Below are 27,303 nucleotides of genomic sequence, written 5' to 3'. Positions count from 1 at the left end.
TGCAAACCATTCTATGTTTCTATTTCTTTCTCCATGTCAAACACAAACTGCTGGTTTAAACCCTGTTGTCAAGTTAGCCGCTCAGTCTCTCTCTCACTCGTGGTTTATACCACGACAACCTCCCTAGAAGTACAGCAGATTAAATTATATGATCCGATGATCCCTCTTGTTTGAAGGCTACAAAAAGATAAATAATGCTTGAGTTGCATAACTGGTGCTACCTACCAGCCAAAAAGGTTTGCTGCCAGCCTTAGCTTCTTAAAACATATTGTTCCCCTGGTGTGGTAAGTATATCAGTTCTGTAATGTAGCACATTTTCAACCACTTGCCAAGAACGTAAGGAGTCAACACATGATTCATACTAGCATCTCCTTAAAAACAAACACAGGCTTAAGCATTGTCTTCCTAAAATGGCTGCCTCAAAACTCAGTTGAATCAAAGCACTGCAGACCAAGGTGAGAGACTACCTGATTATGTCTTTACCAAATTTATCTTTTGCTGATCAGTAAGTCCTAACATTTTTGCCAGCAGAACCACACCCCAGAAATGCAGTAGCTTTTATGAGGTCTGCTGAGGACCAATCCCCAGTGTCACAATTTTTCACTAACATGGCTAATAATTTCCTGGGATGCATCTCATTTGAATAACTCTGTTTACTTGTATGTAAATGAGAAAAATCTCTAAATTCATTCTCTCACCTTGAACCTCCAGCTGCAGTAATAGTCATTCTTTTCAGTACTGTCTTGACAGAAACAAATAAAAGTAACAGCCCACAGGCCAGCTACAGTGACAACTGACTCGTATGCATCTATCATGTACAACTGCACTGCCTCAAGTCAACAAGCAAATTTAAGTAGGTGAGGAACTGTCCCACAAAAGCACCACCTTCCACAGTATTTCAGGCTTGCCAGCTGCCAAAAGGTAGGAAAATAAATGGATTGCTTGCTTTTATTTCTCTAATTTGACATCTTCCCAGCATGGGAATGGAGCATCCAGGCTGGACTCTTACTTGTAGCTAAACTCTGTCTCATAACACGTCCATTAGCAGGTAGGGCAAAGCACAGTTAGGTCATGCTGCTTGTCTATATAAAAGGTTTAACCAAAACTGGATGGGTTACCATCAAGACAGTAACAACAGGATATTATCAGATGAATACTGTACTGAGGTTCAAAAATATGAAGGAAAAATGAGACTTGACAAGTACGAAAAGACTGAGTTATGAAATTAAAAAAATAGCCTAAGAACACTTCTCTTTGAATTCTCTTTATCTATTCTTCCATGTGCCCTCAACTACTGCATATTCCTAAATTCCTGTGCGCACAGTCTTTTTGTTTTCCACAGTCTTTGGGCCAGGAATTTGTTCTGTCATATATCTAAACCAACCAAATACTACTTTGTGACTACATAAAAATATTAATTTAAAGCACTTGTGAGAGAAATTATAATTCAGCACACTGTTTTGTGCACAAATCAAACAATTTTGTATGTTATATTCTATGATCGTAACTTAAAGCATCCAAGAAACATTGCTGGAGGAAAACAAACCAAAACAGTTTATCTTTCAGAAGGAATACAGTTACAATTTTAGCCTTCATCTTTTAATGCAAGATACAGTATTTCCTAATGTTTGCTTATATTAAAACAAGAAACAAGAACTCCACAATCTAAGTTCATTTTCTTAAACTGAAACTCCAAACCAAATCAAAACTAAGCTACCGCTTCCCAGTAAGTTAAGGAACATGTAAAGTTTCTTGGATTCTCCTTTCATATAGACTGACTTTTTAAACACGATGGTGTGTCTCTAAGTGACTTCTGAAGAAATATTTCTCAATAAATAGATAATAAAAATAAATTCATTTTGATCTCTGATTTAAAGAGCTTTAGGCTGTGGGGATATTGAATTTATGACCAGAATTTGACAGATGACAACTTCCCTGTAGCTTGAATATTATACATTTTTAATGCCCTTGTCAAAAGTATAGTCTATTGCTAAAAGGAAATTAGCAATGCATTAACAGGGACCAAAGTCAATATGAAAATCATGTGAAAACCAAAAGAAATTAACTGCATTATTTCCTCCCTTGACAGTCTAACTCCTGTTACTCAATTCAGTTGACAGAAGGCTGACATGATCACACCATCTTAATGACTCGATTCCCTCAAAACAGGCAAGGGAGTTTTAAATAATTAGACACCTAAGACTAATATATTATTTTAAGAATGTTAGATAAATTTAATTTTCATAATTTTCTTGAAAGACAAGGCAGTCTTAGAATCTTCTTCTCATTACTACAGGATCATCAATCACCTGCTTATGTGAAGAAAACAAACCTGAAAAAGCAGCTTTATTCCCACCACCTTTGGGAAATTTATAAGAGAATTACACAAGGAAGCCAAGACCCTTCACAAGTCTTGAAGCCCCAATGCCATTAGTCATTTACCCATGCATCGCAAAGGGGCTGCATAATGTTAACAGCATAATTGGTCACAATTTATTTGATGCAACAGAAAAAAAAGTATTTAAAAGTGCTTGAAAAATTACTTGAAGTGCTAAAAACAACATGCAGAGACAGATGGAGAAAGACACACTGAGCTGAAATGTTCACAGAGACCTGCTTTGCCTTTTTTTTTTTTTCTCTCTTGTTCATAAGATGATCTGAGCAAAATTAATAACATCCTGACAGTATCAGTTATAATGTATCAATTAGTTTAAAAAAAAATAATAATGTAGAAGCCCAGACATATTTTAGAGCTGACAAGAAATTATTTTAAGTTATAATTGTAATCAACTTCTAAATAACTCAAAAACTGTTGATGTTTAAATTCATAGTCTAGTGACAGAACATTTAATTCTTCCCCAGATTAATCTACCAAAATGAAATATCAGCAACGGCATATCTATTCTTCTTGATAATCTTGTCATATTAATTCAGATAGACATGGATTTTATTTTCTTAATTTATTGAAAAGGCTTAACAAATCCCACTGATACATAAAAAAATTACACCTGAAAAATGTTAATCCCAAAATGTGGTCAGATTATCTTTATTAGACAGGTCTGATAACAATGAAATTATTTTCTGAATCAGGATTCCATTTGTCTGAATTTCCACAGAATTTATTTGCTCTATTTCTAGGTCCAAAGACTAGAAAAGGCTAACAAGGCAGCCTTTTGTTACCCACATACACAACATGCCCCATTTTTAGGAAACACAGCAGAAGACAGCCTCTTAACCTTCAAAATATGTCATGTAGACAGTAGCAGGAGTAAAATAATGCAGCACTAGATCAGCATTTCCACCTTATGGAGTTGCTTCTTTGGGAACACCTGTGGCACTTCTAAATGAAACAGATTTATATACATAGAATGTTCATACATACAGACCCCCTCTTTTTTCTTCACTGTCAAAAGCTCCCATTGGGGATTTCTTTTATCCTTTCAAAAAAAGATCTAAGAGATATACAACTAAATCTAGGTGATGCTCAAACTAAGTAATCCACAGTGTGGCTGGTGAACTGTTCCTTTTGTATTTTATGAGCACTGCCTGAAATCACAGCCTTTGTCCTGCAATAGATTTTATGTATTTGAGACATAAACACAAGCAAAGTTAACCATGTCCCTCAGCCTTGCAGGATTAGCACAGATCTTTAATTCTTTAATCCATATTTAGGCAGAATAAATAATAAGGGCCTTAAGCTGCAGCAAGAAAGATCAAGCATTAAAGGGTAGTGAAACACTAGAGCAAATGGAAAAGGGCATGTAAGAAAAATCTCCGTATGCAGGGGTTTTTAAGATCAAATTAGGCAAAATACCTGGCAAAAATGACATTTTTGTCAAACCTACCTTGTAAAGAAAACAAATTAAAAACCTCTAGAGATCACTTAGAACTTAATTTTTCTGGATTCCATGATAAATTGTAAAGCCAAGTAACAAACGAATCCAAACACATATCTCTCAAAATTCTAAATGCATTTGTTAACTGTTAAAGTGGCTGAAGTCCAAAACCTATTCTTCCTGAACACTGAGACTAGGATAAGCTAAGAGAGATCACCATCCAACAGTCAATACTGTCACCAACCAACACCAGAACAGTACTTACTGCTATCACAGTTGAATAAGTTAGTCTTGAAATACTAGAGGAATATATTAAATCTACAAAATGAGCAAGTCACACCACTGTTCAATAATCTATCCATTGTAAACCCAAATATTTATATGATCTTAAAAAGGGACAATATAACACACCCCTGAATTCTATTCTACTTTTCCACTATGCAATATATCAACATTTAATATGCACCACATATGGATTTATTCATATATTTTCAACAGCAGCAGTGTAAATTTCTCACAGAACTTCTGGGCTGATACCTTAATAAGGATATACCTCCTTTGCAGCAGCATTCAGAGGCTTGTGTTCTAATGCTTTATTTAGAAGTCACTAAAGTCCCTCTTCAAAAGTGAATGTTACAGGTCTATTTAACTACAGTGCATTATAAGACTTCATTTAGTTTTATTAGCATAACACAGACGAAGGAGAGTATCCCTCTAATAACTGTCCAAAGAGAACTATGTAATTCAAAAAAATTAAGGACAGTATTGAAACAGACTCTGGATTCTGAATATGAATCCTATCTAATGTAGAGAGAAAAGTACAACCTGGAAGCTGTGCGTTAGAACACCTTCCTATCCATAATCCTAACAGTATGAAGACCCACTAGTATGTTATTCTGATAAAGTTACTTCTTACCCAATCCAAAACCCATATTTAAACCATTTCACACCAAGAAAGAACATTCTTGATGTGCTACCAGTCACGCTGTGCTTTGTTTCAGTCTCTTAGGCTACTTTGATAGCTCTACTTGTACTCAGGTTTGGAATGGAGGTCAGAATAGAGTGCAGACCCAATTTCCAAGCCAGTAATTCACTCTTGTGGGTACTGCTTTCAAATGTAAGGAGCACTTGCCTTTCTGTATCTGCAGGTTGTATTTCTGATTTTCCTTATAGTTAGGCAGTCTCCAGGCTGAAGTAAATATAGTAGTTCAATAAACACTATGTATCAAGCATCTTACTTCAGCAAGCTCACCTGGATATTTTGTTGGCCGTAGACTGCCCCTAGCAGCAAATGACAGTGATTTTGGACAAACATACGTCCACAGGAGCATCACAATTGAAAAAACAAAATTAACTTGACTTATCTAAGCTTAGGACTTCCTTCTAACACAGACAGAGTTCATTTAATTCTGGCAACATCATTCAGAAAGCCATGTTTTTAACTGATGCCAACTTAGAGCCCACTTCTTTACAGATCCTGCACTGCTTCTCTTGTGTCTTTTGACAACACTAAACACTGGTTCTGAAGTTACCTGGTAACAGTTTCTCATCAGAAAGCTTGTGAATGCTAAAGGACTGGAACCTCCCCTCATCAACTCCAATCAAGCAAATGCCTGTTCTAACTGGAGAGGTAAATTTGGAAGGTTGTTGTTAAGACTTTGTCTAATTCCTCAGAACATCAGAAGTACGACTAATTAGAACAACTTTATCTAACATTCACTCTTAAAAGTAGTATGGCTGTAAGCATGCATAATACGGATATACATGGGGCACTTCAGTGGGAAGAGTTGAAGACTTTGTCCTCAGTTAAAACTTTATGTAGCTTCAGTAAGCTAAGTGACACTGTATGGCTATAACCAAATGAGGAATTTGGTCTTCAAACTCTAACAATGGAAACCAACCCACAGAGATGTACATCCTCATTTTGCTTACGTTGCAAAAGAGTGACACCCACTGGCAGCAACAGTTTAAATACGTAATTGTTGCAATTTGGGTCTACCTGATAAGAGTTGTTAAAAAGTTTCACTTGAGAAAAATTCATCATAGTAACAACCATACACACTTACCTGTTGAGTCACCACTACTCTCTGAGGTTTCAGAAGCTGAAATTCTAGCGGCATCTGGAATATCTGCAACATAATCCTCTGGAGGAAGATTCACTGTGTACATTCTCTTTGGAGGCACAATTGTATTGTCACTGCCTACAAAACAGAAAACACAAAGTGTCTGGCTATTGATTTCAGTATAGATTTTCTCAAACGTTTTCCCAACTACAGCAATGATAATATGTGGTCTCAAAAATCCTTACAGATAAAAAAGTGAGAGAAAGTCAGGTTTAGAACACTGAAATTATCCTATGACAAACAAAACTGCATTAAAATCCTACACACATACATACAACTAATCCTGTAGTTAAATACTACACAGATTAGTTCTTCCCATCAGAAACATTTTTTCTCCTTGTGTCAGACAACTTTTATACTCCAACTTCAGAAGAAACTTCCACTTACAGTGATATTTTAAGAGACATTCTACACATTTTTCCCCATCCAGCATGAGCAGACACTGCTTCTTTACAAATTGTTTCATAAAAGATGGATGAGGAGTGTCCTGGGTTCAGCAGCAGCAGTCAGTTTTCATTCTTCTTAGTAGCTGGTGCAGCGCTGTGGTTTTGACTTTCGGCCTGGGAATAATACTGATAAAGCCGATGTTTTCAGTTGCTGGTCAGAATGTTTACCCTGACCAAGGACTTTATGAGTCTCATGCTCTGCCAGGGAGGAGGAGAAGCCGGGAGGAAGCAGAGACAGGACACCTGACCCAAACTAGCCAAAGAGGTATTCCATACCACAGCACGTCATGCCCAGGAGGTAGAATTGAGAGTGCCCGGAAGGGCTGGATCACTGCAGGGTGGGGGTGAGGTACCGGTCGGTGAGCAGTTGTATTCTCTTCCTTTTTATTTCCTTTATCGTTATTATTATTGTTGGTAGCAGTAGTGATTTGTGTTATACCTTAGTTATTAAACTGTTCTTATCTCAACCCGTGGGAGTTGCATTCTTTCGATTCTCCTCCCCGTCCCTCCAGGAGCGGAGGGAAGAAAGGTGTGTGTGGGGGGGAAGTAGACTGCGTGGTTCTGATTTACAGCCTGGGCTTAAACCACGACAGGGAGATTCAACCTGATTACAAAGCCATAGATGAAATAGAAAAGGAATCACAGAACTGTGGTTTGTCCATCTGCAGACCTTTTAAACATAGCCTATTGCTTGTTTCCCCTTGGCTGCCCAAGCATCTCTTCATCCTTTTTCTGTTTCTTTCTGTGTCTGTATGTGTGTGAGGGAGGTGGAAGCGTGTCAAGCACCAGCTTTCCAACTAGTTCACTGTATAGGAAATCATTTCTGATGATGGCAGTAGATTGTTTTTGTGGGACTTCTTTTCCCTCTAAAAGGTATTTAAAAATGCATTCAAGTGCGGCAGTATAAACTTTTCATTTGCTCACCAGACAAGAACTCTGTTGCAATAACAGAAGCATCTCTGCTCCAGTTACACAAAATCAGTCTAAATAGCATACTGTACTTTTTTTTTCTCTCAGCAGTATACCTCAACCACAGGGAAACAAAAAGCTTTCCAGAAGGCCAGGATGTGAGGGTGTCTCCAGATGCTGCAATGTAATTTCAGACAGTTCAGAGTGGTGGGTTTTTTTGTTGTTGGTTGGTTTTGCTCCATAAGCCAACACAGACACAGAACCAGCCTTCCCTTCATAGGGGCCATCTGCTCCTTTAAAACACATAGCCAGAACTGTTAAGATAGTACCTTTGGCAGGTGGACACAAATTAACTTCCTTACACCACAAGCTTGCTTGAAGATCCCAGATGATCTAAACCTATTACCAAGCTACTACGATCAAACTAATAACTAAACATTTAAAATGAAGCTGTGTCTGATAGAAATTTATTGTTAGGCATCTGTTTCTGAGGTGTAATTTAACTATACACATTGCATGCAAATACATAATTTAACTAAACACTGACATTTCTCAGAGAGCACACTTCAAAGAGTTCAGTACGACTGATCATTTTAGATATCTATGATGAAGTACATTTCAGAACATTCAAGGTACTTCTGAAAAGCTACATCACAGCTGTTTTCATCATCAGGATGTAATTATTTTGTTTTGAGAATACATTAGGAAGTTATTGCTTTTTCTTGAACAAGCCAGAAAATTTCAAACTGATATTGATGATGCTTATTTTAAAGGATAAAAAAGGAAAAGAAATAAATAATACAGAAAGATGAAGAGCAATTACATGATTTCTAAAAAGATCCACTAAAAATTAATGTGGCACAATTCTTCAACAGATCCTTTCTATGAAGATGATGCCAAGTCACTGAACTGGCAGTACTTGCATTGATTTCCGCCCCCCCATTCTGGTTCATTAATGATGAAGTGCTAATTGGCAACACTTTTAAATCACAAGGATGCAAAAATACTTCTAGAGTTACTTCCTTTCGAACAATTTTAAGTTTTCCTTTTTTTCCCCAACTTGAATTTAGGTTTTTGTAAAACAAAGATTGCCATGAGAACTTTAAACTCAATTTGCAGCAGTCCCGCCTAACTCAAACCCTTTAATCTTAAAAGAAGTAGATATATTGGGATAACAACTTCCCAGGACAGTTATACATGACAGAATCTGGGGAAATATCTGTAACACCTAAGCTTACAAAGAACAGTAACAACTTTTACTATGTAAATGAACGATGAATCAAAACTATTTCAAGTCTAAACAGGAGTCCCCAAAAGCCATATTTATTCACCCCATATGCATCTTCAAGTAGTCTACAAACCATAAATCAAGCACTAGTCTTTGCTAATCCTGGGCAAATACGTAAAACCAAACTGCTACCATATCATAAAAAATATACACACAACTGTATAATCTCAGTGTATCAAATCTCCCAATCTTGAACTATTAAATCTAGACTTTTCTGGCCTGGAGCCATAGTCTCCTTGGGCTGAGATTGGTTGGGTATAAAATCATAAACATTGCTGCAAAGCAAATGGTTAAGCTTATAAAAATGTGACATAAAAAGTTTTTCTTTGACTAATGAAAGTAATCAGATACTGGAGATATTCAAGAATACTCTCATTATAATCTCATTATAATCTCAGTCAAAAAGTCATGAATCCCATTTTTGAAGTTTTATTTTATGGAAGAAAAAAGCATCTAAAGGTTTGTCGTGGTTTAAGCCCAGGCCATAAATTAGAACCACACAGTCTACATCCCCCCTCACCCTTTCTTCCCCCCACTCCTGGAGGGAAGGGGAGGAGAATCGAAAGAATGCAACTCCCACGGGTTGAGATAAGAGCAGTCCAGTAACTAAGGTATAACCCAAATCACTACTGCTGCCACCAATAATAATAATGATAAAGGAAATAACAAAGGAAGAGAATACAACACCTCACGACCCGCCGACCGATAAAGCACCCCCACCCAGCAATGGAACTAGCCCTTTCGGAGTAACTCCCAAACCCAGGCATGACGTGCTGTGGTATGGAATACCTCTTTCATTAGTTGGGTCAGGTGTCCTGTCTCTGCTTCCTCCCGGCTTCCCCTCCTCCCTGGCGGAGCATGAGACTCACAAAGTCCTTGGTCAGGCTAAACATCAGTGTTACTCAGCCCAGGCCAAAAGTCAAAAACACAGCACTGCACCAGCTACTAAGAAGAAGAAAAATGACTGCTACTGCTGAACCCAGGACAAGGTTATTTACAAAACTATAAAAACAACAATCATTACTCTTAAAGGTAAACTAAGAATATAGAATAAATATTTTGAATTGTCTCCTATACATGTTCTTCTCCACAATATTCCCCACACTAAGAGCTCCTTTGCATGTAAATCAACCTTGTGCACAGAGTAAAGAAATGCATCTAAACTATACTGTTACCAAGGTTGCACCTGTGAGTATGTCAGTAAATGGCCTAGCTATGTTATCACTTGCTATCCTACTACAATCAAGTACTGGGCCTTTATAAGAAGGAGCTGAGGGTAAAGCTTCCAGACATGTAAGACTGCCAACGGCCCAGTCTGTCATTATCTCAGGCAGATGCAGGATATTTTATTTTAAGGCTAATTTTCAGCATCCTTAAACTTTCGCCTACCTGCAGCTCAATGGTGGTAGATTACACTAGCATGGTTTTCAGATCTCCAGAACACAAAATGTGCTTAGGCGCACCTCAAACGCAGAGCTGGCCAGACATATTCGTATAATCTTGGTCGTCTGCTTGCTGGTAAGCCTGATTAAACCCTGGGCAGAGACTGAATTGCTTCAAGGTGGGCTGACCCTGGCTAGCAGCCAAACTCCCCCTACATGGGATGAGGGTGAGGTACAGAAAACATGGGAAGAACAGGAATGAGAGAGCTCATATGTCACAGACAGGGAGATCTCTTACCAACTACTGCTGTAGGCAAAACAAACTCAACTTGGGAAAATTGATTTAATTTACTGCCAATTACTCAAAATATTTATTTACTGACTTGGCCACTGGGAAACAGAAGCAAAAATTAAAACCGCAAATATTAAAACACTTCAGAAAAACACCTTTCCTCTCCAGCTCATGTTCACTCCCAACTTCTCTCCTCCCAGCTAACTATCACCTCAGGTTACACTCAGTCCCTGCAGTGAGGCAGCACAAGGTGGCCTTGGAAGCTGCTTACAGTACTTATGTAACAGCTTCTCTTTGCTGACTCTTCCTTTCTACTCCTCCCTGGTGCCAGTGGGGGTTCTCTGTGGGCTGCAGTCCTTCAGGAACACTTGATCAACCACAGAGTACCTCCTTTGCCTCTGTCCCTGCTGTTACTTGTCAGCCCTTCTTGTTCCATCCTCTCTTGGAGTGTTCTCTCCTTTCTCACACATGTTTTCCAAGAGGCACCATCACCTCTGCTGCAGGGTTGGGCTCAGATGTGCCCTGTGGTGGGTGGGTTGGATCCAGCTGGAACTGGCTGTGTCTGGCAAGGGGAAGCCCCAGTGTATGTGCTCAATAGAGCTTAGCAATGGTATACATAGAACTTGTCTTTCCCATGAAGCACCTCTCTGCAACTCAAATCCTTTGTAACCCAGTGCTGTGCTCCCACAGGGCAGGATTCCTGGAGCAAATATATCATTCAAGTCCAGAACTCTGCTAGAACATTTTGCCACCTCCCCCAAACGATCGTCAAGTCAGCCCAGCCTGATCACAACTGCGATTATTCCCACAAAATTATCCCCGGGAACACCCAGCTATCACTTCTCCACATGGAAGAGTTCACTCCGCAAAAGAGGTCTTTACAGAAAAGTGAAAGAAGAGAGGGTTTAATACGAGACCCAAGGTTTGATGAGTTCGATGTCACACCTTCTACAAAAGTCATTATTCTTAGTAGGCACTTACTGTGTGGTGTTGCATAGGATATAGCATGAACAAAAGTAAGGCTCTAAAAAGGTCTGTTATCTCCTTTAAGAAGTTTGTATTAAAGTATATTTTTACTTATTATGTAAGCTAGAACATGACCATCTTCTAGCTATTCGTCATTTTTATTACATTTTATTACTGAGACTACAACCTGAAAACCATGACAATCCCCAGTGCACGCATACAACCCTTCTTTATTCTCTACACAATATAGATCCATTATCACTTTATCCCTCATTGACTTGCAAGACAAGTGTCTTTAAAGACAATGCACATGCAAATCACAGGCAAGAGAGTTCTGTCTCCTCCAAAAAACCTTCATAAATTTAAGTGCAGCAAAGGTGGTATCAGTGACTAATAGTAGAACATACACACCTTGAGGGTCCTCCTGACCTGTGGTACTGAAAATTAGATACTTTTCCAGTTGATCAATGTGAAGGCATTAATAGTCCTTCACCATGAATGCTGTAACAAATCTGTTAATCCCAAACACACTCCATTTTCCAGTGTACATACATTTTTGTTCTTATGATGTTCAGAGGAAATGTAGGCCCACTGATGAAGGGGATGGGTGCCCTGGTGACAGAAGATACAGAGATGGCAGAGTTATTGAATGCCTTCTTTGTCTCTGTCTACTCTGCTGAGGCAGTCCTGAAGAGCCCTGTACCCCTGAGACCTCAGATGAAGTAAGGTCAATTGAGCAGCTTGACTTAGTTGATGAGGAATGGGTTAGAGACCAGTTGAGCAATCTGGACATCCATAAATCCGTGGGCCCAGATGGGATGCACACACGGGTGCTGAGGGAACTGGCGGAAGTCATTGCTAGACCACTCTCCATCATCTTTACCAAGTCTTAGGAAATGGGAGAGGTGCCTGAGGAGAGGAAAGCAAATGTCACTCCAGTCTTCAAAAAGGGCAAGAAGGAGGACCCGGGTAACTATAGACCGGTCAGCCTCACCTCCATCCCTGGAAAAGTGATGGAACACCTTACCCCTGGTGCCATCTTAAGGCATATCAAGGATAAGAGGGTTATGAGGGGCAGTCAACATGGCTTTACCAACCTCATAGCCTTTTATGAGGAAATAACACGGTGGATGGATGGTGGCAGAGCGGTGGATGTGGTCTACCTTGACTTCAGCAAAGCATTTGACACAGTCTCCCACAGCATCCTCATAGCTAAACTGAGGAAGTGTGGTCTGAATGATCAGGTGGTGAGGTGGACTGTGAACTGGCTGAAGGAGAGAAGCCAGAGAGTTGTAGTCTATGGGGTGGAGTCTAGTTGGAGGCCTGTATCTAGTGGAGTGCCTCAAGGGTTAGTACTGGGACCAGTATTATTTAATATATTCATCAATGATTTAGATGAGGGAATTGAGTGTACTGTCAGCAAGTTTGCTGATGACACTAAGCTGGGAGGAGTGGCTGACACGCCAGAAGGCTGTGCTGCCATCCAGCGAGACCTGGCCAGGCTGGAGAGTTGGGCAGGGAATAACTTGATGAAATATAACAAGGGAAAGTGTAGAGTCCTGCATCTGGGCAGGAACAACCCCAGGTTCCAGTATAGGTTGGGGAACGACCTGTTAGAGAGTAGTGTAGGGGAGAGGGACCTGGGGGTCCTAGTGGACAGCAGGATGACCATGAGCCAACACTGTGCCCTTGTGGCCAAGAAGGCCAATGGCATCCTGGGGTGTATTAGAAGCGGGGTGGTCAGTAGGTCGAGAGAGGTCCTCCTTCCCCTCTACTCTGCCCTGGTGAGACCACATCTGGAATATTGTGTCCAGTTCTGGGCCCCTCAGTTCAAGAAGGACAGGGACCTGCTGGAGAGAGTCCAGCGCAGGGCAACTAAGATGATTAAGGGAGTGGAGCATCTCCCTTATGAGGAAAGGCTGAGGGAGCTGGGTCTCTATAGTTTGGAGAAGAGGAGACTGCGGGGGGACCTTATTAGTGTATATAAATATATAAAGGGGGAGTGTCACGAGGATGGAGCCAGGCTCTTCTCAGTGGCAAACAATGATAGGACAAGGGGTAATGGGTACAAACTGGAACACAAGAGGTTCCACTTAAACTTGAGAAGAAACTTCTTCTCAGTGAGGGTGACAGAACACTGGAACAGGCTGCCCAGGGGGGTTGTGGAGTCTCCTTCTCTGGAGACATTCAAAACCCACCTGGACACATTCCTGTGTAACCTTATCTAGGTGTTCCTGCTCCGGCAGGGGGATTGGACTAGATGATCTTTTGAGGTCCCTTCCAATCTCTAGCATACTGTGATACTGTGATATTCAAGTTCTTGAACATCAAGCTATTGTTAGTCTGTCACAGTAGGCACGTCAGAGTAACTTAAGGAACACGAGCTGCTATATGGTGTGCAATCATCCTCTGCTCACAGGTTGACTCTTACAGGATTGTTTTCCAGTCTCAAATCAACACACACAATGGAGTGCTTTCCACAAAGGCAGAACCTTTTAGCTCGAGTAGCCTTCTGTGAAATCAGAAAGTACACTCCTTTTCCTTGGTGTGCTGCATAATCCCTGCTGCTTGATCTTAGCCTTCGGCAGGATTCTCTCCCTAAATACTAGGTATGTCACATTGGGTAGAGAGAAAAAGTGACGGTAATAATAAACAACCTAGCAAAGAATGGACAATCATTTACTGATGGTCATTTGTTTTACTCACATGATAACCAGAAAAAATCCGCTATCCTTTGATGTTCAAGAAATAGCATGTTTCCACTGCATTCCCAGACTTATTATAACTCTTAATAATAATTATTAATAATAATAGAAGTCTAGCCATATCAGCAGACTGTTCCAAATTCTTAGGATATACATGTGCCATTTATGTCTGGTAGCATGTTGTCACTCAAGTCAGTTCACTCCAGCCTCCCTTCTGACACTTCATATTACTAGAACTGCTTCACTTCATTAAAAAGAGAAAGTCTAGATAAAAAGAGAACCCTCCAGATAAGAGGTTGCTCCCTCTTCTCAAATAATGGAAATGACTATGAAGTAAATGAAGTCAGGAGTTATGGGAGTCTTTCCTAGGCATTCCTCTTTATAACTTGGTGACTCAGTACACTTGATTAGATAAATAAAGCTAGGTCTGCAAGACTTACTTTTGACTGAAAATTTCTTTTTCTACCCATAGCCTTTGGCTCCTTGGCCTGTGATGACTTCCACCAGTTATCACATGGATGAGCAATATGATTTCTCTTTCATCCCACCAGCGTATGATCATCTGCAGCCAGTCCTTGTGATCACCAGGCTTCTCAGGAGCTCAGATGAGTACAATGTTTCAGTAGGCACATCCCTAGGGAGCTAACATTTGCCTACGGCTTTGGATCTGGAACCAACTCCTACAGCAGCAACCCCCAGCTCTCTCCCCTGTAGAGCATGCAAACTGAAGAGAATGCAAGAGGAAAGGAGTAGCTGCCTGCCTGCCTTACAGTTTGTCCTTTCCAATGTACTAAGATAATTATATTTTCAGTGAAACTAGATACAGCCATTCAGTGCTGCCCATGGGTTTGGTGGGATGGATTCCCAACCCTTTTCAACTAAGCACATTGCAATATTTCTTGAAAGAAGGGTTTACTTCATATTTGACAAGCTACATTTCAGTCTTCCTGTTCAAACGTTAAGTATGATTAGAAAGGAGGGAGAATGGAAAGAGGAGTAATGACAGGATCCAAACGATTGATGATCCATACACTCAGATGATCCATACACTCATATTAAATGTCTCAAATACTTCTACAAATATTGCCAACTTAGTTACCTTTTTGTTAAGCCCTCTGTACTTTTGAAAAGCTGCCTACCTTGGATTTTATTTATTCTGTTTTTAAATTCTGTTTTGCAATTCAAATTAACTTTTAATTTTATTAAAATCTACTGTACTCAGGTTCAAACACCTGTAACAGGTTATCTTGGCAATTCCTTGATTCTCAAAGCTGTCCCATTTACCTCCTCTACAGGCTCAGGTAATCTTTCCCATACAATCGCATTTTACCACAGTCTCTTAAGCTTTTTTCTTTCACTCTAAAGGTTAGTAGTTTCTGGAAATAAACATATTTGCAGTTCTTACACTTTTGATGGCTATGTATTTATTTCAGTGTAGATTGCAGCTTTAGTATAAAACTAACATTCTCTTCCAATCAAAACTAACGTTCTCTTCCACTCTTCCACGTGAGGCCTTATCAGTGCCTCACGTGTACGAACAGCAGGAATTCGATTTTTTTCTTAAGACCTGAAACAGGTGTAAGATGACCTAAAAACTAATACAAAGTTGTTTTTTTTTCCTATTTTAAACTATGCTCTACATCATTAAATACATCTATATAAAGCAAAACAACAAAAGCCAAACCACAAACCAAAAAAACAGGGTACTGTTTCTTTTGCTATTCATACCTTATGAGCATTTTTGTTTGCTTGTTTATTAAAAATGCATTTTTAAACCATTCTGGTTTCTGTTAATATTTCCAATGGAATAACTGCAAATTATCAATTAAAGTAATATGGTCAAACTTGCGGAGGGTGCTTGATGCTCAGAGGACTAGAGCATAAGAAGAAGTAAACAACTTGAGAAAATCCTCAGTACTTTCTCATCATTGTCTTCTTCAGCTTGATGGAAAACAAAAACATCAGAAGGAAACTGAGGTCAATAAAGATATACCCATTTTACAAAGCCTAAAGCTGAGATGGAAAATTCTTAAAAAAAAACCAAACCAACCAACCAAAAAACCAACCAACCAAAAAACCACCAAAACCCAAAAAACAAACAAACCAACAAACCAACACACCACACAAAAAAGCCAAACAAGAGAGCTCAAATTTACTTCCCTCGGCACCTCCCACATGTACACTAACTCTAAGGGATATTTTTGGACACCTAGGAAGGATGTATTATGGTATTATGATCTATTTTATTGGAGACAGGAATTAGCATCATAATAACCCAGCCTCAGTTTCATTACATTAGAAGTGGCAGACATCCATTATCAGACAGAAAAAAAACCAAACAACAAAACAGATTAAAAAAAATAAGTGAAAAATCCTCCTCTTGTTCTCACTCATCATCTGATGAAGAATTTTTACCTATGAACCATTAAAACATCTACATTCCCTTAGAAAAAGTAATGAAAAAACAAAGCAAAATACAAAGTGAGACTGAAGTAGGGAAAAAGCCCTGATCAAGGAAGCCAAGAAACAGAACACTTGCAGAGCAGAATCTGACAATAGGCAGGTGGCAATTTAAAGATTACAAGACAGCCAATCTATAAAGTGGTACAAGCTATTTTATGTGAAAGCTGAATATACAAGGTAATGACGAAATCAGCATCCAGCTAAGTACTAATGAAAATCTCCAGTGTCTCATATGTCCTGGTGTATGATTATAGACACTTAATCAAAATGTTGCCTAAGAATTCTAGCTGTATAAACAGGAGAATAAAGCTATCTTAATATTAAGTTAGTACTCAGCTCAATTATTTCTCCTAGTGCTGTAGATCTTATTTGTTCAACACACTTCTCAAAAGCCAAACACATCCCTGTCAATCTATCTATCTATATATATATATATTGAATAAAAGCAACAACACTGACTCTAAAAGACCATGTGTAAGTTGCAATTAGTTAATTACCCTCACTGATTAAGTGATTATGTCATTACTGGGACTTACCTGGAACTAGACCAGAAAAGAAACAGGTGTGCTCATCAGAATAGAAATAAACAAAGTTTAAGGTTTTGAACTCACACACACACTTTTTTAATTCTATAATTGGAATTCATCAGCAAGAGCCCATTCCTTTTTGTATACAAAAATAATGCAAACCCCCAGAGCACAAAAAAAATATGAAAAATCATTTTCCCAGAACATAGTTCAGTACTAAGTCCAGATAAGCATTTCCACTTTTCAGATAGTGGTTACAGGGTACAGTTGGTAGGAAAGACAAGTACGAAATTAGCATGTTAAGAGCAGAAAACAATGAAATTTGACTCAGAACAACTATGATTTTGACAATGGCAGCATAAGTAATAAACTCCCTAGTGTAAATGGGAACATGAGAGGCATCTCACACAGCCTGTTTTGTCATCAATACATCAAAATAATTTCAAACAGGAAGACAAGGTGGACAATGAGAACATTATCATACACAATTACTATGCTACAGTTTGAGCCACCTCAGGACTGTCTATCAGCCCTTCTCTAGTTGAAACACGACCATTTATTAAGTCCACACACAAGCCATCTTTGTTTCCTTTCTCCAGATAATTAGTTTTCCTGCAGCTGGCTACATTTAGGTTTAGAGCTTGTTTACACTTGCAGCTAAAGCTGGCATTTTCTACTCCAATAGGCAACAGCTACATAGTAGATGAACTACTTGTTAAATTGCCTTCAGTTATCGCAGAAGCCAGCAGATTTCTCCATGACAGCTAAGCTGTTTGAAATGAAGATGCAGAAGAGCAGAATGAGTGAATGTATATGCATGAGAACACTAGAAAAGGAAAGAATCTGCCAACCAGCAGGAAAAAAGTAAAAATAAAATAAAAAAAAAAGTAATAACAAAAAAGCATTGCTAGGGGAGCTGGAGACTGAACTACAAGGCTGCTTCTGTCACAACAGAAGTTACAGATATTATACATGCAGCCCACTCAGTCTGAGCAGAGACAGGGTTTTTTCTTTCTTTGTGGTTTGTGTGTCTGCCCCCCAAACCCCAGATCTCTACATTCCCTGAAAGCATACAGCTACCAGCTTGTAAATCTGCTTGGGCACCATTTCTACCACAGCCACCAGAGGTTGGTGTCTTCAGTCAAATACTTCTGGATATATTTGCCCCATTTTCACAGTAGAACGCCACTGTAATACAGCATGTAATGAGAGAACTTTTAAACCCTGGAGAGAATAACACAGGAGCATGTGACAACACTTTGTTGTATAATAATCTCTATTGCTCTTTAGCTTATTCACAATAGACAGCTTTTCAGAGTAATTAACTAAAAAGAAGCAGAACTGCTTAACAATTCTGAAGCTGTTTACTGCATTAGGTATTGCTAGAGTTTAATTTCTCAAGTACATGCATTTCATCAATTTGACCAACTAATAGCCAGGGCTGTCCAGGCAAATTTTGTAGACAAGTTCTGTCTTCTAGGCGCCTCTGTTACAAGTGTAAGTTCTCTGTAACAGAATGGCTGCAGAAAGACAGGATTAAGATGAATAAAGATGCAGTCCAGGTGTCCCAGTGATGATGTCTTAAACACAATGTACTGTCAGCATTAATAACTTAAATAGAAAAATTAAGAGGGACAACAAAAAAACACCTATGAAAATTACACAGCTGCACTTTTTTTTTTTTGACAGGAATTCGTCAAATAGGATAACAATGCTGCGATATTTCACAGTTGATAGATTTTTTTTAATGAATATGGAAAAAATTGCATTTTATCTATTTATATGACAATATGTATTCCCTTATAAAAACAACCAAACCCACTAAAACTTAGGAATAGTAACAGCTTAGTATTTTTCTGCATTGCCTCTTACTTAAATAAATGAAGGAAACAAAAAAAGATCAAATAGGTTGCCTCCAAATGATCTGAGACACTAGGCTTTCTGCACTCCAATTTCCTTTTTCAGAATTAGGGAAAAGACAAAACCCAAAAGTGGAACAGCATGCTTTATACTATATATTTACATATATATATATACACACACACACATGCTTTATTCTACATAATTTATAGAAAATTTGAATACTATACATTTCAATTGCATACAATTATCCTTCTTCAACAACTCTTACGTTTTAATTTTTATAGGGAAGATGCTAAATATCAGTAAATCCCAAGTCCTTTAAAAAGTGTTTATAATTCCGGCCAAGAAAAAGGCCTGAGACTAAGGAGGCCATTAAAAGAGCCAGCCCTACAGTTTGCAAGTATCTGGTCAGAAGCATGCATGTTTATTTGAAAATATAAAGGTATTAAAAATGATTGGTGAGATTTTAAAGTATCAACAAAAATCACATAACTGCAGACCTCAAGAGAAATACCCTCCATGAAATTAACCCTTGTTGCAAGTAGATCCTGACGTATCAAGGGCCAGAAACAAACAAAACCAATCCTCAGAACAAAACTTAGTCAAAGCCCATGCCCAAATGAGTAAATTCATACTTAGAAATGCCTTCTCAGTCTTTTGCCAGGCACTATTATTTCGTGGTGTAGCAAATTTTTAAGCATTTATAATACTGGACTTGGAAGCATCTTTGCAAGCTTAGGGAAAAATAAATTAAGTCCTCTTATTTGTAGGACATTTCAGTTTTCTATTTCCTCTTTTAACACTTTGTCTGTCAAGAAGGCTCAGATGAAGATACGTATGCATATCTTTAAATGGCTTAAGGTAATAAAGCTGGTTATCTAGTCCCTCTTAAATTTTATGTTGAAGCAAGAAAAACTGTTTTCTTCCATCTTCTGAAATTAAGAACTATAGTTTCTGCAATGAAGAGTGAAGTTCCTCAAGGGGAAAAATATTTAGCAAGGCTTATCTAATTGCCTTGAGGTGGGGAGGAACTCCTATTGCAGTCACATTCATTTTTTTCCAGTGATGGTAGAATAGCAGAAAACCAAAATATGGCTTAGGACAACTAGAATCCAAAGGGAAAGCACATCTTAATATGTCCTTGAATGGAAATTTTGGCCACAAGCAGGTGGGTGGGGTTTTTTTGGTTTAAGTAATTTAAAATAAAAAATAATTCTATTTTCAAGAGATAATACATAAGTTCTTTGGGGTTCAGAAGTGTGGCACCTCCATATGATTTCTCAATCCCTAATAGAACTACCACCTTCCTAAAAAAAAAAAAACCAAACAGCACTCAGAAGATCACTCTGTAGTCACAAAGAACAGTGTCCCTCAGATTTCTCCTTCAATCTCCAGCTATTCTGGGTCTTATTATAAGCTTTAGTTCCAGAACTATATAAGGAGCTTTATGGAACAACCCTTTCTGATACTAAATTATTCATCTTCCAAAATTAAATGAGAACCAGTCACTAACATGGGTCCTGATCTTCTATATACTTAAGCATCTCAACTTCAACTTGATCTCAAAAAAGAAACATAAATGCAAATACTCACAGGATATCAGAGTATGGTCTTTAAATTTTATGGGCATAAGTCCCTATTATGCTTCAACAGCAATGCTGCAAACTGCATTCCAATAAATATCAGACTCTGGGGAGTGTTAGCTTATGCAAATCAGTAACGGTATTTTCACAGTCTGAAAATAACTGTTAAAGGCAAGCAGAACATTGTGATGAGTTACACTAAAAATTGTTACTTAATCCTAGAAAATACCTGGACTTAAGTCAACTTCTTTTAAAAGAAATCCTAGTTTCTTATTGACACTAAATTAAATTATTCACTACATTTTGTATGACTGAAGTAATCACTTTCAAGCTTGAAAGGAACTTGTATCCACACACAAAAATTACCTAATTTTCCATTGTCCAGCTTAGACTACTGCTACTCAAATGATCAGCTGTTTCCTAAGTATGCCTATAACCTTTGGTGTACAAGAAAAGTTACTTAAAATGCTACATGATCAAAAAAAAAAAAAAAAAAAAAAAATCAGCCAACGCCTTCATGTTTTTCCTCATGCAAGACCGCACAGCTTATTGCTCAAAATCTTATAAGCTTTTCACTAAAGACATATTTTCAGTGCTCAATGCTATAAAATCACAACGTGTAAATGACTATTCATGCAGGACCTCCTTAAATTTAAATGAAACCACAGCCAGAGAAGAACGATTAAATTATCTGTTGGTTTCACAGATAGGTAACTGATTTCTCTTTTTACTACAAGTTTATCACTGCAATCCTCTTCAAGGCATTTTTTTTGTTTTTTTTTTTAAGTATGCATTTGTAGAACATCACTCAAGGCAGAACCCCTTCTGTACTACCATAGGATCTGCTTGCCTCCAGCAGAAAACAAGCTCAGTCAGTTTGCTGCTAATTTTAAGAACATTCTTGTTGCTTCACTGTGAAAATCCTAAACACGGAACTGTTTTTTTTTTTTGCTCCATGTTCGCTCCCTTTCCCATGAGCTACATTTTTACCTGTATTAGGATTCTGAATCAAATGCTTTTGTTTAATTAACTTGAATATTGTACTAGGAACCAGGTATAAAAACCAAAATAATAAAATAATCAGAAAAGTTATCCCCCCCCCCCCGCTTCTTGTTTGTTCCTACACCCCTCATGAGTTTCAACTCCAGCTGAGCTCTGGCCTTCATAACTCCATTCCAGCATACTCAAGCAACCTCTCTGCATTTTTCTTGGGTAGCTAAAAAATACCCACTGTCACCTTCTCTATACTTCTTTTGTGTTGTAAGGGCCCAGAGCTCCCTCTTAACCGCCTGTACTTATGGCAGGTCTCTGATATCACAGACCTGTTCATCCAGACTGTTGTGAAGAAAGAGCTGCTATGAAAGACCTCTAAGAAGCCACCTCCAAAAGGGCTCACCTCACATCACTCAGGAGCTCCTTTTAAGCTGAGGCTTTTAAGCAGCTCCCAGCCTGAGCTAGCCCGCAGCCATGCCTGCGCCTGGGCACATACCCTAATTGATGCACACTCTGACACAGACTTTCCACAATGGCTTGACCTTGGACCTGCCTTGTCGCTACTGACTTGCCTGCTGTCATGGGACAGCTGCTGAGCCTGGTTACTGTAACCAGACATGCTCTGCTGTCCTTTTTCATGTACTGTAGGACCACTTCCACAGCGCTGGCACAGCTCCTGTGCCTGTGCTGCCCTAGCTAGTGTTTCCTCACTTTCTCCTTGCTGTTCCCTGACACATCTGAGCTCAGTCAGGCATCCTGCCACAATTGCTTAGTTTTCTGCATATCAAAATGAGCCATTCTTGTGCTTTGAGAAGGTTATTCTTGAAGACCAACCAGCTCTCCAGAGTTCCTTTGTAATTCAGACCAGTCCTCCATCCGATGCTACCAAGCAGATCCCTGAACAAGTATCTGTTCTTACATAGTACAGGGTTCTAATCCTACCACTCATTTTGCTCACTTCTTTCAGGACTTCAGTCTCCTATCCTGAGCCATATTTGCAATACTGGTTTGTTTGCCAGGTTTAGCTGAGAACCTCCTGTAAAGAAAGTTTTTATACTCTCAGGAAACACGCCTTTTTATTTCAAGCCAGTTTAATGACCTCTTTCAGTATTGGCAAAATTTGGGTTTAGATGAACTGCGACACAACGCAACTCACACTTCTATACTTGGTGCAGAGAGCCTTTCACCCACAAGTAATAACACAGATACCTCATTTTGCAACTTCTCCATCTTTTGGTATAGCATCCACATTTTACAACCCATTTGAAAAAGGACTTTAACTTATCTGTCAAAATATTCATGTACCACTTTGATTACATAAACAGACATAAAATAATACTCTTCAGCAGGGTACATACCCTAACAGAACTTAGTGCCTGAACTGGTATTTGACTTTTGTTGGGTTTACGTTTCCCATGGGTCTCCTTGACCACATGAGGGCAAGACAAAGCACTGGATCGTGTATTCCCACCAATGTTTAGGAGTATCTCTAATAGCAGAGTTCTACCAGTATAAGTAATCTTCTTGCTATTCCACAGACATTTCACCAGAGACAGTTATAGGTTATACTGAAGTTTCATATTAGCTGCTGCTGAACACTGCATTCATACATATACACTGTTTCTTGTCTTTCACAGGACTTATGCACTGACCTCAAGTATTTTAGGTATTAAGTACCACTAGAGCTTGTATTCAAGTTTTTTTGTTGGTATCAATAGATCAAAAGAGTAGATACTACACTGTTCTCATGTCAAGTAATTATATTTAAAAGTGTATTATCATAAAAAAGACTATGTAGTCTCACCTTGAACTGATTTGCAGGATGTATCAGTTGATGTGCTAGCATCTGCTGAAGTCTGAACATTATCCAAACTCTTTGCTTTGGATTTTGAGCCCAGATTTCCAAGAACTACCTCCTCTTTTCCACTTGAAGTATGCACAAGGGAAGATGATGAAGTTTCAGCATAGAGTCTTTTCAGCACTTTACCTATGAACACTGTGGGGTAAGAAAAAAATATTTTAAACAGAAAGAAATGCAGTGTTCTAAAAATAACTGTAGACTTTTAAAAACCCTACTAATTGATACAAGATAGTTTACCTCACATTTCATGCAAGTCTGTCTTCAGTAGTCCATACCTCTCACAGGTAAAACTGAAAATAGTACATTAAGAGTCCTAAACTTAAGTCAGAGAAGCAGCTTCAAAGCCCCAGAGTTCACTAGCAAGGTTACATTTAAAGGCTTCTATTTGAATACGTTTTGGCAATAAATTTATGCAGTACATTTACAGACTAAACACACATATTAATTTCTTAAATTTCTTTTAAAACCTTCCTACACAAGTGTTATAAGGCTGCTCAAAATGCAGGTCTCTTCTGGCACAGGGACATTGCAATTGAATCACTCATTAAAATCAGTAAGCTACCACTATTCAATCACATAGAAAAACTAGAAGTAGACAGCAGCAGAAACACATGGTAACCCAATTACTTCTACGGAATTAGCAGTATTCTTATACGCCTCTTCCTCTTATGGGCCCCTTTCTGACGACACTGGCAATCTGCTACTAGTTATTCAATGCAAGCATCACTTGATTAAACAGAAGTAATATATGCAAATAATATAAAGATTATGGTTTTGTTGATGAGTATATGTATGCATGCATATCTCAAACACTTGAAATTACATATTATATGAAAATACCAAGTAATACTAAGAAAGTTTTTATCTATTGCAAACATCCCCAGTTTCATGAATTCTAATCAGTTAAGCAGATATTGTGGGATGGGAGAAGGAGGGTTAAAAAAAAAAAAAAAGAAAAAAAAAGAGAGAATTGAAGAAAAAAAACCCAAACCATTATCTAAACTCCAATTTTAAGTTTAATATACAGTGTATGGAGACCGTACAAGCAAGCCAGTGCAGATTCTTAACAAAGTAATTTTGCCACGAGAAAAGGACTTACAATGTTATAAAAATAGCTCCTACTGCAGCCTAACAGAAGAACGTACTATCATCAGGTAACTGTCTTCAATAAATTGCTTTCCTTTACTACTGAATAAAATCACCTTCATCCTTGAGCCACCAGTCCCTGATGGGCAAACTTTGTCTCCACGTGTATCTTGGTGATATGCTTCAATAGTCATATAAATAACTAATTATGAGGGAGAATGTCTTGTTAGATGTTTTTTTTAACTCTTGCTAGCATACATGAACACTTTTTGCTTGTGTCCAGTCTCTTGAATAATCATAATAATATCATAAAAATCAGTGACCTTATGAAAGGCCTATGGTAAAGGTGTAAGCCTGAAGAGATACTTGTGCAGAAAGCTCATGAAGCCTAAATGTTAGTTTTTCTGCACTTATCCCTCATTCAGTGACATGAAAATACCTGTGACAAGCTGCAGTGATGCCCTACATCAAGTAAGCAAGCAAGCACAATCAATTTTGAAAGTTATGGGTTAAGACTGCTGTTCAAAGACAGACAGACACTGACACATTACTATTTTCTTTTCATAAGATTCCCTTGCCAGGATATTCCACAGCTAGAAAAACAAAATCCACAATTACTCTCCTCAGAGAACAACTACAGAAAGTAGGTAGAAACAAGCAATATAATAAGACGAAGTTAACTGCCCTTTGCAGATCTTGGACTCTAAAGCAACTTATCCTAGAGGTTTATCCTGGATCCTTTCCCTGAGTACTGCTACTAATATTGCAGCATTTTAATGAACTCCAGTATAGCCATTACTAAATGTCATGGTTTAATGCTGGTAGGCAGCTAAGCCCTACACAGACACTTGCTCACTCTCTCCCAGTGGGATGCTGGAGAGAATAGGAAAAGTAGAATTGAGACAACTTGTGGCTTGAGATAAAGACAGTTTAATAGGTCAAGGAAAAGCCATGCACACAAGCAACACAAAACAAATTCATTTATCACTTCCCATCATCAGGCAGGTGTCCAGCCATCTCCAGGAAAGCAGGGCTCCATCACATGTAAGGTTACTTGGGAAGACGAATGGCATCATTCTGAATGTGCCACCTTTCCTCCTTCTTCTCCCTTTATTATATGCTCAGCATGATGCCATATGGCATGGCATATCCCTTGGGTCAGCTGTCCTGGCTGTGTCCCCTCTCAACTCCTTGAGCAACCCCAGCCTACTCGCTGGTGGGGTGGGGTGAGGGGCAGAAAAGGCCCTGACTGTGCAAACTCTGCTCAGCAATAAACAAGACATGGTGCATTATCAACACTGCTTTCATGACAAATTCAAAAAACATAGCACCATTGTAGCTGTTATGAAGAAAATTAACTCTAGCACAGCCAAAAGCAGTACATAAATTAACATTCAAGCACTTCTATTGAGGAAGCTGTTCTTCCAAGCAAATGATTGAGATACTGATGAATCTATATATGGAAACACATTTTCTCCAAATCTGCTGAGAGAGCCAACCATCCCATAGCTACAGTGGAGTTTATGCTCCCCATCTGGAAATCCGATTTCTCTAGTCATCTGTTCAGCTATCCCCACAAAAAAAAAAAAAAAAAAAAAAAAAAAACCACCAAAAAAAAAAAACCACCAAAAAAACCACAAACAAACAAACAAAAAAACCAACCCCCCTCTGTTTCTTTCCTTTTTAAAATATAGGGACTATACTCACATTATACACACAATAGCATTGCTTCAGAAAGCAATACAAAACCAGTTTTGAAACATTCATTCCTTCTCATTCACATGGGGCTCTTCCCATCTCTAATACTTATTGCTTCAGAAAGCAAGCTGAAATAAAGCCTGCCTTTGGAGGCTATGAATACTGAGGAAATTATTCTTTCATGAAAACCTCTCTTGCTTAGAAAGAGGTATCTAGATCAGCAGCAGTGATCTTCAAAGATGTGGTTTAGCTGCCAGTACCAAAGCAGCATCCAGTCATACAGGCTGGAGCTCTCAGCAGACACAGGAAGAAGCAGCTGGGTGCAGAGTGGGGGAGTTCTTTACTGCTGCAAAGCTTTCACACCTGTGTCAGTGCATATCAGCACTGCAAGGCTGGCTCTTAAGACAACTAGCAATCCCCAACCACCACAGCAGAATGAAAATGAGCAGCAGTGACATCTAGGCATGACAGGGTCCCTGTTTAGAACCTGATGTATTTCAAGCCTTCTGAAGACAGCAGGAAGCCACGCATCCCAGTACACCTTCCTTAGGAGAATGAAGGAGGTGCTACCACTAGAGAGCAGCTGACAAAACCTGACTGATTCAGTCTGAAGTATTTGGAACCCCAAGTACATATATTCTAGCCTGAAGAAGAAAAAGAAAAAAGTATCTGCCTGCAGCCCAAAACTTTTGGAACAAGTTTGTCCTGTGTATCAGTGAACAAGAAAATTAGGCTCTGAGGAATATCTCTCCTGCCATACTCAGCAATTTTACATGCTCCAAAGAAGCACTCTGCAGTTAAGAGTCTTGGAGCTGAGCTACCAAAACATTTTTCAGATGAGAGAGGATGCTCTTCCCTCAGGGCCTTATTGCTGCAATTACTTAAAAAAAAAAAATAATTCTGTGATATCCAAGAGCATTGGCTTAACCACAGGAGGTTGGTCTTGTCTGATGCTATAGAGCAATTTTTCTTCCCTAATGAAAATGATGCTTAACCTGATGTCTTCGGCACTATGTGGCATTAGAAATTAATCCATCTGGTAAAAACTGCTCAAACCCTTAAAAATAACTACCTCTTGACAGGAGATTATCAGCGAAGCAAATTCAAGGAAAAATATCCACCATCAGGGACATATCTAAGCTATAAAATTTCCAAAGTGGAACAAGACTTGCTCTCACCATACCTGTGGCACAGTCAAGTACATATGGTTATTTGCTGCTGTTATTTTCCAGTCAACATAACCAACGGAGATCTGTGCAGATTCATGTGGGCTTTCAAGAGA

General features: G+C 38.7%; 1 protein-coding gene across 1 annotated transcript in view; it reads right to left on the bottom strand.

Moving 5' to 3' along the window:
• The window catches only part of ERICH1 (glutamate rich 1), a gene marked incomplete at its 5' end in the record, with an annotated part of 75,245 nt that overhangs the window by 34,067 nt on the left and 13,875 nt on the right, over positions 1-27,303 (bottom strand). Inside the window, 2 exons of the mRNA XM_080615926.1 lie at positions 5,903-6,037; positions 23,181-23,372. Of these exons, the coding sequence (XP_080472052.1) occupies positions 5,903-6,037; positions 23,181-23,372 (327 nt within the window). The remainder of the gene's footprint in view (positions 1-5,902; positions 6,038-23,180; positions 23,373-27,303) is intronic.

Source organism: Psittacula echo (genome assembly GCF_963264785.1).
Source record: "Psittacula echo genome assembly, chromosome: 4".
In the NCBI taxonomy this organism is placed as follows: Eukaryota; Metazoa; Chordata; class Aves; order Psittaciformes; family Psittacidae; genus Psittacula; species Psittacula echo.
This window is presented reverse-complemented; position numbering and strand designations above follow the sequence as displayed.